Source organism: Electrona antarctica, assembly GCF_951216825.1.
Source record: "Electrona antarctica genome assembly, chromosome: 22".
Taxonomy (NCBI): domain Eukaryota; kingdom Metazoa; phylum Chordata; class Actinopteri; order Myctophiformes; family Myctophidae; genus Electrona; species Electrona antarctica.
The window spans coordinates 21,134,498-21,148,517 of NC_136805.1; the positions used below are offsets into that span (position 1 = coordinate 21,134,498).

The following is a 14,020-nucleotide window of genomic DNA, read 5'->3' on the forward strand; positions in this document are numbered from 1 at the left end:
TAAAGAGAATTTCATGACCAGTCCAAGCTTCTGCCTGCCGATCTTATGGCAACCAAGACAATGCCAAACAATCCAAAAACAAACCCAACAACAACTGGGTTGTTGTTGTCCCTTCCTCATGTGAACAGGTCACACCTAAAGAGTGACTTGCAGACAATGTCCTAAAAGTAGGACCCTACTAGAACAACACAAAGTGAGTTAGCAGGTTGAAAATACAGCACATGAGATACCACTGTATCATTTACTCTTAGCACAGATAATTACTTAAGCCCTATTTTTGGAAATTAGCTGAACGACAAGCTCACCACATTGTGAGCTTATAGCCCGGCTGTTTTTACAATGTTTTAAAATGTTAGTCAAAACCATTATAGGCAAGGACATTTAGCCTATAATGAAATGCCCGAAATAGTGATTAAATGAGTCGCCCATTTTCATTTCAGTTGCTTGCTTTACCTCACTTAGAGTACCGGTATATTGTGTCAGCAAAATTAATGCAATACTCGTTAGCTTGCCTCATTAATACAAAGGGGACACTCCTGGTCACACAAATTAACAGTAATAAAATCGTAAATGTCAGTGCTGTTGCATCGTTATGGAGGACTAGTTCATATTACCTACAAGGACAATGCAGCACATCACAGGCAGGTGCTTGGAATAAGGTCTTGTAATTTTAATTGCCCTCATAAAAATAGGCTATTAACATAAAACTAATGCAATTGTGTTGCACTTTAAAACTGGCTTGGTCTTACCCCCATGTACTGTACAAGTTGTGAGGGGTGAGGAAAAGAGGCGCTGTTTTGCGGGCAGGCAGGCGGACGGACGGACACGCACGCACACACACACGCACACACGTCAGCCATCCTGTGTGAAGTGACGTGTAGACAGAGGTTCTTACTTGATGAAGTCGCTGTATTCCATCCAGAAGACGCCGTCGCTGCTGCCGTGGGCCATCAGCTCATGGCGCAGGTGCTGAGGCCAGTCTGTCCACTCGTCTGACCAGCTGCCGTTCCAGGAGAAACGACCCCATGGGTTACGTAACCGCAACAACCTGGAAGAGACAGACGGGGAGATTGAGAGACAGAGAGGAAAGAAAACAGGGGAGGGCAGATAGTGACAGTGTCAACTTCTTGCTCTTTGTGGATGATTTCCTATTTTGTAGCCTTTTACCCAGAGAGTCAAACTTATAGGAGAACTTTGCTCCTTTTTCAACCGTATCTTCATATAATTGGCACTCACTAATCATGCTTATTATACAATGGTCTACTCACTCTGAATCTCAGTGGTGGGCAATGGACAGTTCAGAAACCTGCCAACCAATGACATCATCGATGGGGATTCCAAGCTAATAGAAATTACAGACACTCTTTCTTGGAAGTTTAGAATGCTGAAATAGAAGCCATTGTTCCCGCAAAACAGTGTTATTTTCGTCTGAAAATAAAAATATAAATCTTGTTTGCCATGACCAAACCTGCCGACCGATGATGTTGTTGGTAGGCAGATTTCTGAACTGTCCACAGCCCTCCTCTGAGACCCAAGTAGACAGAAACGATAGCAACTTATAATGAGCATTAACACATTTTGTGCCCAAAACGTCTGTGGACGTCCTGGGTATTACCGCACGTGCATAGCCCAAGACGTCTGTGGACGTCTTTGGAAAAAAAAAAATATATATATATTTTTTATTTATTTTTATTTTAATTTATTTTTAGTAAAAAAAAATCAGAAAAATCAAAACACTTTTTTTTTTAACACGTGGTGCCAAAGTTTGTGTTTTCGCCATTGAGAATGCATTTGGCGTTTAAATTAAATAACTCAGAAACTATAAAACATTTCAAAGTAAAAAGTTCCAGCATGTGTCTCCACAGTCAGCTGAATTATAAAAAATGTGAATGGATTTTCTAGGTGAAAGTGATTTTGGGCAGTTTAGCGTGGGCTCTCAATGTGTTAATGAGGAGCACGTATATGAATAAATTGGGTGCTTGCTCCTTTAAATCAGTGATTCTCAACCCTCAGTCTTAAGCGTTTGTGGCCCACCCATCTGACACTTGCTTACAGTTCGCACCGCAAAAGAGAATGGAGGCGTGACCCTTGCACCTCGCACAGGCGATGATTATATTTATACACCTATTTATACACTGCTGCCTTCTTAAACATAGGCCTATATTATAGTGCTTTTAGATCGCATTGCTGTAATTATAAGCCTTTCTCTTCTGGATGATTTCCTCCTATGAATGGAAGTTGGAAAAATGTAATGTTTGTGTTGCCACAAATTTACGTCATATTTGACCTAAGTTTTCCTTTCATTGTCAACCGCAAATATTGAGACGTGTGGGGACAAAAGCTGTATATAGGAGGGGCTAGCCCCTCAAAAATGAGAAAGATTGTTTTTATTCTATCCATCCATCCATCCATCCATCCATCCATCTACCTACCGTATCTATCTTCCATGAATTGCTTGAATACTTTAATAACAGTTTGCAAAGTTTGCTAAGAGGACGTTTAATCACTTTGGCACGTTTCCATTGGGGTCCAATTTCATACGAGGAAATAATCCAGAAGTGAAAGGCATATAATAACAGCAGTGCGTACTTAAAATGTGATCTAAAAGCACTATAAGGCAGCAGCGTCTATGTAATGTGTATAAAAATAATCATCGCCTGGTGCGATCTTCAACAGCACTGCCTGCTTCTAGTAACAGCAGCACCGCATGCCAGCGTGCCCGTCACTCAAAGCTGCCGTGGGCTTGTGTTTAGGTGCAAGGGCCACGTCTCCATTCCATTTGCGATGCAAACTGTAAGCAAGCCCATCTGACCAGTTAAGTTAAGTGGTCTGATGGGTAGGCCGCGCAGTTAAGTTAAGTGGTCTGATGGGTAGGCCGCGGACGCTTAAGACTGGGTTAAGTGGGGTTAAGTGGGTTAAGAACCACTGGTTTAAAGGCCTGTTAATTTGAATGATCAATCAAGCAATTGTGTTCCACCTCGTTACGATGGAACTAACATAGTATACTGTTGGCATCACTTAGCCCCTCCTACAGTATATTCAGCTATTAGTGTAGATTTTAGTCTTACACAAACATTACATTCCCATTGACAATGAATGGAAAATTTACATCATATGTGGACGAGGAAATCGGCTATTTTGTCCTACACAAAGTCATATGGCAAATGATGGGGATGGCGATAAGAGCGCCTCTCACTTCACACGGGTGTGATTTTTTATATATATTTTATATTACCATTCAAATCTGATCATTTGGGGGGCCCACTTGCAATATCCTCCTGGCCCACAGCACAGGCCGAGAACCATTGCTTTAAACAAGACGCTTGTGTCACTCAACACAGTCTGCAGAGCCATTGTCAGTGTCTACCCTCTAAAGTGTTGTGCTCCAATCTTCCTGTCAGATTTCTCCACAGCGGTAAATTAAAGTGGCTTGTGCACGCGGCAGCCATCGAGCAAATTACGGCCGGGATTTACAGCCACTCTCATGTTCCACTCGCAGGTGGGATAGAAGCAGCACCCATTGTGTGGACTTACAATGGCGCGCGGATCAAAGTGGTCACGTTGAAGCCGGTTTGTACCAGGTCACCGTCTGCTCCAGCCACGCTGTGCTTTAATCTTCCATCCCCCACCACCTCTACTTTCAACCGGTTTGTCGGTTTTGCAAGCACTAGTTTCACAATCAGGAGTGTATCATTTTTTATATTATTATGCTCTGATGAAGGCTGTTAATTTATACACATTCATAATCTGTGTCTGGGGTACATTGTCTCACAATACACAAGCCACATTTTAAGGACATATCAACAATATTTAAGGTAATTTTGTTATCCTAGCTTTCTGTCCAAGATATGCATATTTGGAAATAAAAACACAGCCTTTGGTTGTGAACCAGTCATGGCAATTCACCCAATATGTACAGCTTGTTTTAGCTTGAATTAATTACATTTTGCCTGTTTATTGTGCGTGTATGTTTCCATTTTGATTTAGAAAAAAAGGTGCCGTTTTCTGCACCCCTCATTGATGCAACTCTGAAATAGAAGGCTCTGGAGACAAACTTCAACATAAAAGTCCTTAAATTGTCACTTCACCGTCATCTCCCCACAGGTTGAGAGCCACTGCAGTATGCCTTTTATCCTGTGCTTCGCAGTTAAAAACACATTTGAATCCTACCTGTAGCCCTGCACGTCCCTCACGTCCAGGACGGAGTAGGCGTGGCGAGGCCGCAGGCCCAGAGATTCATACACCACGTCGTCCACCTTCATGTTCCCTCCTCCGCACGACGCTCCCATCAGGAACCTGAGCAACACAACCACACACGCCACATCAGTCACACCAGGACTTTACTAGACCAAGACAAGGTACCCGTTTTGTACCTCTGTGTTTGTATCCACAGTCAGTATGCTTTGATTTTAGGCATGTCATAATTCACTCAACTGACGATATGATTCGAATCACGATATTAGGTTCACGATACGATTTTTCGCAATTTTTTAAACACAAAATTAATTTCTAGACAAATACTTCTATTTCCAGTACGATTCCAAAATAAAACATGGGGTGAATGATCACATTGCAAGTACAAACAAAACAACACACATATTTTGAAATGCACGCCCGCTTTGAGAGGAAATAGGTGGCTATGGAACCCCCTTGACACATTGTCAAGCCTGTGTTATGACGGTGCGTAACTATAACAAGTCTCAGTCTCTCTCGACTTTTGCATCTGTTGTCGTTGCATATGGAATGGAACATATACTTTTATGAAGCAATAGTTTAACTGCTACTTGGAGTTTAGCCTTGGGGACAGCATGCATTTTGTTTTCAAAACAAATGGTGAGTTTAGTTATGAACAGAACTGACTGGTCAACATTGCCATCGTGAAATCTCACAAAGACACCCGGCATTACAGAATGGCTCAGAAATATCTGATTGCTTTGGTGAGCCACCAAAAAATTATAGTAGTAGTAGCGTTGATGAGGTTATGGAGTTGTCATCAGAGGAGGAGGAAGCAGAGGACAACGACGATGAGCAGGTGTTTAGCATTGTGTACGATGGGCCACCATAACTTGTTATACTGTATTTTATACAGTGTCTAATGTTATACCGTAGTATTCTCAGGCCGCTGTGCCAACTGAACTGCAAATGTTATATAATGCCTACTGCATTGTGTTCTTACAGCCAGCGGGTCCCTGTGGAAACTGCTGCTGCAAATATTGTTAGATTGATTGATTGAAAATCAAAAGACGTACAAATATGTCTATATGCCTATATTGTGTTCTGACGGGCGGGCCACGGCCCACCGACCCCTCACTGGCCATTGGTTGTGTTAAATTTAGATCAAAAAGATAATAATAATAAGAAAGAAAAATTGCGCGTGCATGTGCTTTCACGTGCATGTGCGTGTATGTATTATCGCACAGTATATCTGCTATTTTTTAATAGCAAAAGCTCAAATTTAAAATGACACAGATGCCGGTTTTAATGAGTTAATATGCGGTGTTCGTCTAAATAAACAAATAAAGTAAAAGCAAAGTAAGTCATAATAAGGGATTACATGGTACCAAATGGATTAATACTGTCCAATGCAGAATGCATACATTCAGTATTATTCAAACAAAGGGTAGGAATTTAGAGCAATCTATTCTAGATGTTTAACTACTGCATTTAATTCCTATATTTTAAATGGTATATATACAAATTGGACAGCATATAGCAGAGAGAGAGACACAGACAGACAGACAGACAGACAGACAGACAGACAGACAGACAGACAGACAGACAGACAGACAGACAGAGAATGACAGGCAGAATGGCATGACCTGACCTAGATTCCATCTTCCAGCAGTGCAAGCACGTGTCATCTAACCAGCCACCTTGTGCTTAACGTGTATTCCGTGCTTGCCGAAAATAGCTGATCTACAAGCTCACAATGCGTTTGAATTCTGATTTCCATTTAACTGGATCGGCCGTGTATGGGCGGGATTTCTTGTTTGTCTGACGTGTGTTTATTGTTATCTTTTTCTATTCTTCTGTTAATATTGCATGTTGTGTTATTTCCTGTAAATGTAATTTAAAAAAAGTCCAAAATCGGGCTTTAATGGCCCACAATTGTGATGCTGGCAGAAAAGAAAAACGTTCAACGTTTCAGAGCAGCATGGCGCCCAGGATCACGTGCACGCCCTCGCCACCGTGATGCACTAAGACGTTCTCTTCTCACCCTGCCTCCTTGGAGCTGAGCATCTTGGCCCAGATGAGGTCGTTGTCGATGGGCTCCTCGCGGGGGTTGGTGGAGCTGACCTGCAGCATCAGCGAGTCGCAGGGGGCGCCCGTCAGCGTGGCCAGGCCCTCGATGGCGCGCCCCGCCTGCAGGGCAAAGTAGGAGCCATGGAGCTTGGCCAAGGCCTTCTCAATCAGCGCCACCCACAGCTGCTTCCTCTGCGCCTGGGGTGGCACACGGGGGATATGAATCACACATATCATTCGGAGGTACATCTATAATGTTCAAGTCCTGGAGCTAAAAGGAAAAAAAGTACCTAATTCGTGGCACTAGGTCTTTTACCATTTATGTCTGCTCGCTGTTTTAAACGCTTATATATGTGGTCCGGGATGTGAATGAAGCACGACCTAGATGGATACTGTGTTATTCAATAGGATGGGGTTTGAATGGGCTTGTGAATAATGTGGACACGGACATGTTTTTGATTCTGACCTAGTTGAGAATCTCTAATCACTCTGTCGGCTCCTGTCACCTATTAGAGGAAAGCTATTGATCAAGCTGTCCTTCATTTGGAGTCTGAATGCAAGCTAAAGAGTGCACCCGAAAATAATTGTGAATGTGAATACGCTCGATATGCTTCCATTCGTTCCCCTGGACTTGTTCAATTTCATCTTTCTGGTTTCCCTTCCCCTCCCTCCACTTGTTCATGCCTCTGTTACCCCCTAAGCTCTCCTCCTCTCCATTTCTCCCCCACACTGCATCCCTCCCTCCCTCCCTCCCTCAGTCCGTCTGTCCATCCTAACCTGGGAGAAGAGCAGGTAGCCGTAGTCATCGCAGGGCAGCATGTCGTCCACCAGCACTGTGGTCCATGTGCCGTCTTTACATAGCCTGACCTGGTAGGCTCCCTCTGGGCACATGGTCCGCGTGATCATCACCCTCTCCACCAGCTCTGGACGCTCCGCCAGAACGGCCAGAGCACTCAGGAACCTAGAGGAGAGAGAGAGAGAGAGGACAGGAGCAGTGTGGATTTGGGTTTTAGTTTTAGTCATAGTATATTGAATAAAATTCCATTTTGTTAGTTGACTACACTTGATTTTGTCGACAGAAAAGGCATTTTACACTTGGTTGCATGCTGAAAATAGCCTATCTACAAGCTCACAACGCGTCACAGCCCGACGCTTTGTGTGAGCTTGTAGAGCTGCTATTTTCAGCATGCAAACATACAATTACTTGTCTTTTAGTTCCAGTGGATCTATTCTCCACCAGTCCCTCCCTTTAGTCATCATAGCTTCGTTTTATTTAGTTTGTCAGTACAAAAGGTAGGTAAACTTTTGTCATCAGAGAGGAGAGGAAAGTAGTAAGAGAGGAGAGTAGTAAGAGTGGAGAGAAGAGAAAGCGACAGAGGAAAGGAGGTTATGAGAGAGAGGAAAGGAGGGGTAGAGGAGGCGAGACAGGGGAAGGAAATGGAGGTTGAACAGGAGTCTGCGAAGGGTTGAAATGTCAGAGGGAGGGAAATGAGTGGAGAGAGTGAGCGAGAGAGAGACGTAGGTCGGTGAGGCAGCTAATGAGACGGTCAATCAGGGAGGGACGCATTGACTTAACAATGGATAGGGATGGGCTGAGAGTGATCCGTTAGAATCCAAGAGACTGGGTCAGACAGAGATACATTAACAGATGATGGATAAGAGGAGACGGATACTAGACAATGGGCAGGTGGATCGGTGGGAAGGATACACGTTGACAGAAATGGACTAGTTGCCAGACAGGCAGACACATGGTGGGATTGAACAGACAAACAGACACAGGGGACAGGCGAAACGGAAGGCTGGGCTGTCAACCTGTCTATAAATTAGGACTTTTTATCATCCAGTTTCAGAAGGTTCTCTAGGCAGTTTATTCGAGAGTTTTTCATTCAAGCGCTCATTAGCATAATTCTCCCTTATTGAAAATCATCACGTTTGATGAGAGGAGCCACTGTGCCGTCTGGTTAGCGGCCTATTACGGTGAAATTACCCAGCAGCACACGCAGAGACCATGTTGCCATCCTTCATTAACTTGCTAGTGAAATTAGTCGCGGAAAATGCAGATTCATCACAAAATGAAAGTTTTTCAGCGTCTAGAGCCAGGGCCTTAAAAAGGCACCCTCTATTGTGAGGTGACTATTTTAACACAAACACTTATTTTTAACAATATTTTAACAGTTTCATTTTTTGCAGTTGACTCATTTACAGATAATATGAATTCAAAATTATGAGACAGCCAAAATGTCAGTTTCTGAATTTTCATCTATTATTGTAAAAAACTCTACTGAACTATCAAATAAGGCAGAAAAAGCAAAAATTTAATAAAAAAAATCTAATTCTCCACATGAAATCTGTCTCACTTCAGGAGTCTTTCTGCAGTGGGAGACGCCTCCAGACACACAGAAACTCTGTCGTTCAGGGAGAGAGACTTTTCCCGTTTGTTTTATTAACAGTGTTCCATCTGCTGAAGTGGCAGCCGAGCGGGACTGATCAGCCCAATCGGCTGATGATGAAAATCCAATTCCCTCAAAAGGAATCGAATCAAAGTCCAATTAGCCTGAAGCATAACGAGATAGCGGATGAGAGGCCACATCCCCCCCCGCCATGGCAAACGACCAAGGTGATTGTCCGACAGCTGCTTTAATTGATCGGGTGGACGGGAGGGAGTCGGTTGGACAGAGTGTGTGAGAGAGACAGGGATGGGAATTTGGGTTACATCCTGTTGCTGGTGAGTGGCTTGCGCCCAAGGGAGTGCTATTTTTTCATAAGCTGCAGTGTGTGTGTGTGCGCACATGTGTGTGTGTTGGAGAGCATACAGTATATGCGCATATCGGTGACGTGAACGTACTGTATGCGGCCTAGTAGCCATATTTGTGTTTGTGTGTTCACATGGGTTTGTGTGTTCACATGGGTTTGTGTGTACTGTATGTGATGTGGACGACAGAACGCACACCCAAAGACCCACATTCCCATGAATAATCTCCGTGGTATGTGTACTATCTGTACATCTGCACGACGTCCCCAATCCCTTATTCCACGCTCGTTCTCCTCAATTCTTCACGGCGACTGGCTCGTTGACAAACAACCCTGCCCTGGAGGGTGCCCGGCCGCGTGTGCTTTCCATTGCACTGACCTTTCAAACAGAAAGGGAGGGGGAGGGGTGACGAATCGTCGGTTTCATGCACGGATACCAACAATGTTCCGGGATGTTGGGCTGATACCAGGATAGCATAGGTTACGCCGTCAGCGTCTTGACATTACTGACAGGAGTACAACACACGTAACGAAACAGTCAAATCAAGACAGAGAAAACAATATGACTAGGTGCTCACCGGAGTAGTTAAAAATAGTTATGAATATCAAAAGGTGCTCCCAGAACAGACGGGATAAAAAAAAAGAAATCAAAAAAAATATTGGTCTTCATCAGGGCTAAAATGGATTTTAGTTTGAAACATGTCAGCGTTTGCCTTGTAACAACAAAGGCTGTTTCCTCCTTTGTACAGTGAGTGCCTACTGCCCAGTAATCAAAATCGATTAGATTTGTTTATGTGCATCATCCAATCGCTCACGCCACCCATATTAATATGAATAAATGGGTTTAAACCAAATGTACAATGCAAATGGTCTACTTTGTTTATTGTTCAGGTAGGTTTATAAAGGTACCACATATGAACAGCACATGTGGCTTTTGGTGTTGTCCCCAATATACTAGAATGTGCACAGCATAAAAGGATGGTGCCTCACCAGCAGTTTCCCAGAAGGCCTTGCAGGATGTCAGAGGGCCGCGGCGTGCGGAAGACGGACCACTTGACGCCTCGCTCTTTGAAATTGCTGCAGTTTATTTCGTGGGGGCGGAGCCACTTCTTGATTCGCTGCTGAACGCTGTCGCCTTCGGGGAAGCCAACAGAGCGAGGGCCTGGAGGGAAGCTGTCATCCACGAAGTTTACGACATTCTAGGACAGACAAACACAGAGAGAGAGAGAGAGAGAGAGAGAGAGACAGACACACACAGGAAAAGAGAGGGGATTTAGTTCGGCTTGCGGTTGTTCCAAGGTGATCGGTCATCATCGGAAAAGAAATAACTGAACTGATTCAGAAAGAGAAAGTTCAGCCAATGTGGTCAAGGTGAACTCAATTCCAAGTTAATCAGATTAAAAAAAATGACCAAAGAGAGAAAATGAAAATAGATGAGCTAATCTATCTTAAAAGAAATGTCACCTTCCTGGGAGAGGGAGAGCATGACAATACTCTGTTCCTTATCTTCCAACTGTGAGCTGAGCTGTTCACCATGGGGCTAATGCATCATTTATACTTAGGTGTCTCACACAGTGTGAACACCATTCTTGTGAGCTTGTAGATCTTCTATTTTCGGTGTGAGTCACATAACAAATAGAAGATCTACAAGCTCACAGCGCAAGGTGTTTGTGAGCTTATAGATAGACTATTTTTGGTGTGAGACAACGATGTGCAGCCAAGTATAAATCAGACCCCCTAGTCGTTTGAAGGACACGTTCTGCTTTGAGTTCGTTCCATTCTTTACAAACACACACACACACTCAATCACTCGCTCGTACACATGCCCTTTTTCGTGAGGTGATGGCTGTTGATCATTAATTCAGGGCCCTGCGGGCCTCCACAGTGTTGGGGGGAGGAGGAACAAGGACGAACTGCTGGCTCCCCAAATGTATTCATGTGGCGTGAGGAGAGTTGTTCCTGCCATTAGTGCATTATCATGCACACGCACAGCAGGAGGCCGGGCAAAGCGGGCATGCCAACATGCTTCAGCCAACAGCTGCATGAAAATCAGTATCAATTATCAAACGGATGAAACCCCATGTAACACACACACACACACACACACACACACACACACACACACACACACACACACACACACACACACACACACACACACACACACACACACACACACACACACACACACACACACACACACACACACACACACACACACACACACACACACACACACACACACACACACACACACACACACACACACACACACACACACACACAGAGCAGCCTTGAAATACATCCTCATTTGCCTACCATCCACAGGCGCTGATACATGCTGATATATGCACGGATACACAGACAGACTAAAGAGTGCATTTAGCAGATCAAGACACCCAACCGACACGCTATCAGCCCATCTAAACCCTGCTGTACAAACTCCAGAGGGCACACGGCCACAGGCGCACACACGCAGAGTTGGCCCCTATCCGGTTTCCCTGTCCCCGGTGCCAGGCGTGAGACTGCAGGCGCAGTCATTTCCTCAGAGGTGATGCAGTCAGGATGGGGGATGGTGAAGTGGGCATCCACGGTTAGGGTGTGGGAGGGTCCCGCAGTCAGCTAGGGGTTATTTGTCACCATCCACCCCGATCCAATTCTGTAGCCTTGGCTTGTGCCTGTTAACCCATTTTGACCCGAGATCAGATCCTAAAAATGTCTTCTACATCCTGACAGTTTTCTGAAAGCCGTTTCTATGCCAGTCGTTCTTCGATTTTTCAAAAATAGCAGACCTACAAGCTCGTAGCGCGCCACTCGGTGGCGCGCTATGAGCTTGTAGATCTGCTATTTTTCAATAGCTAAAGCATAACATAATGCTAACACCAAAAGGGGTTCCCGCCCCAAAATGGGCGGGAACCCCTGTAACAGAACAGCCTGTAACAGAACTGCTTTGAGTGCTACAGTCACCACTACATACAACGCTACTGAACCCTACCCCACCACTTTATTCGCTGACCATAATCACATTTTGCTCTTATGTCATACTCAGAGGGTGACGTACCCTAACCCCAAAATGGTCAGTCCTCTGTTGACTGACAGTCCGGGCCCGTATGTGCCGTTGCTGCTTGCTGAAAACGCGGGATTGCATGTACAGTAGGCTGCAGATCGTTAGGGGAGGGATGACACACACACACACACACACACACACACACACACACACACACACACACACACACACACACACACACACACACACACACACACACACACACACACACACACACACACACACACACACACACACACACACACACACACACACACACACACACACACACACACACACACACACACACACTTATGTGCTCCTCTCCTTATCAGTATGTACCCCGCATCAGTCGTAATCATGTCTTCCATCTACCCTGCAGTCAAGGTAAGTTATGAGCATACAAAGGTATATATTCCCTGCACGTGCTTAATGTGCAGGGGTCATATTGTTCAGGTCCAGCTGTTGGTGACTATCTAGCTAGCATAAATGGCTCTCCTCATTGAGGGAACCTGATGCTGCTGTGTCACTAATCTACCACCTTGGGCCAATGCCCATGTGAAAAAGCCTTGGCTGAATCCAGCCAGCTCAGTGCCAAGCTAACCAAAGCTAATAAAACCCACTGTGCCGTACAGCAAGTGCACTGTGTGTGGAGGCCTTTTTCTCAGAGTCCAGGATGCTACGCTATGTAAAAGTGGTGACAAAGAACAATTGAGTCATGCTCAACAGTGGCACACTTACTAAATTAAAAACAAGCAAGCATTGCAGCACAGTGCGGCCATTTACACTACTGAGAAATGCAGGTCACACGGCATCAGTTGCAAACTTGCACCAGATCCAATTTCCAAGAAACAAAGCTTGAGAAATATAGTCCCTAAAACAAAATGAATTGTACACAGTAGTACAAGAAGTAACTAGGGCAAAAGAAAGAACAAAATTTAAAACGTGACAATTAAGCCTTTCCTGCTTAGCATGCTTTTGTCTCTCCCAGAGAGGGTGAACAGATGTAGTGGTACTGGCTTTAACAGCTGAGGGGTGATGCCAACAGGCCTAAATGCTGTTTGGTTGCTTGGCAGAAGGATGGAGGCAGTGAGTGAGTGGATACACTTGAGGCCACTGGCAGCAAACGGACACCTCTAACTCTAACTCTTAAAAACTAAGAGCCAAAGGTAAGCAGAGTGGAAAAAAATAATATCAATATTCATTCAATACACACTTCATTATATAGTAGACCCAGAGCACCCGTTCTTTTACGGCGTGGCTCTGCAGGGGGCTAGCCGTCTAAAAGAGGGTTGTTGTCTGTCTGCCTGTCTGTCTGTCTGTCTGCCTGTCTGTCTGTCTGTCTGTCTGTCTGTCTGTCTGTGTGCCTGCCTGCCTGTCTGCCTGCCTGCCTGCCTGCCTGCCTGCCTGCCTGCCTGCCTGCCTGCCTGCCTGCCTGCCTGCCTGTCTGTCTGTCTGCCTGCCTGCCTGCCTGTCTGTCTGTCTGTCTGCCTGCCTGCCTGTCTGTCTGCCTGCCTGCGCTTGTGTCCGGACTCTGGAGCTAATCTCACAAACCGCTGGACCAGTCAGCACATTTCTTTTAGACATTTTGTAATATTTAATTTAGATTTTATAAGTCAATGGAGCTCAGATTTGTGTTGAAATCCAAGTTGCTTGCTTCACGGATTGGTGTAGCATCACCTCACGTTCATACCGCTAAGCCAGAATAAGTACCTGATTGGCCAACCCCCCGACCCTTCGGCTTAACCGATTGGCAAAGCTTCACATAACATTTGTGCCGCATAGCAGTATAAATGGAATGACTTGCATCCTTCCCGACATCATGGCTCCAAATCAGCTTGGCAGACATGCTGGGGTCATGAAAACACGATTCAGGTTTCGTACCCAGCATTGACTTGGTAATTTGCTTGGGTATAATTGTCTCTATCCATGACCCTCTCTCACTCTCACCCCCTCTCCCTCTTCTCATCTCTATCTGGT

At 44.9% G+C, this 14,020-nt stretch overlaps 1 protein-coding gene across 2 annotated transcripts in view; it reads right to left on the reverse strand.

Annotated features, from left to right (window-relative positions):
* The window catches only part of capn15 (calpain 15), a 56,486-nt gene that overhangs the window by 14,646 nt on the left and 27,820 nt on the right, over positions 1–14,020 (reverse strand). For both annotated transcript variants that reach the window (XM_079491943.1, XM_079491944.1), the window contains exons 3-7: positions 9,985–10,193; positions 7,021–7,204; positions 6,218–6,441; positions 4,171–4,296; positions 896–1,048 (exon numbers count right to left, since the gene is read on the reverse strand). In XM_079491943.1, the coding sequence (XP_079348069.1) occupies positions 896–1,048; positions 4,171–4,296; positions 6,218–6,441; positions 7,021–7,204; positions 9,985–10,193 (896 nt within the window). The remainder of the gene's footprint in view (positions 1–895; positions 1,049–4,170; positions 4,297–6,217; positions 6,442–7,020; positions 7,205–9,984; positions 10,194–14,020) is intronic.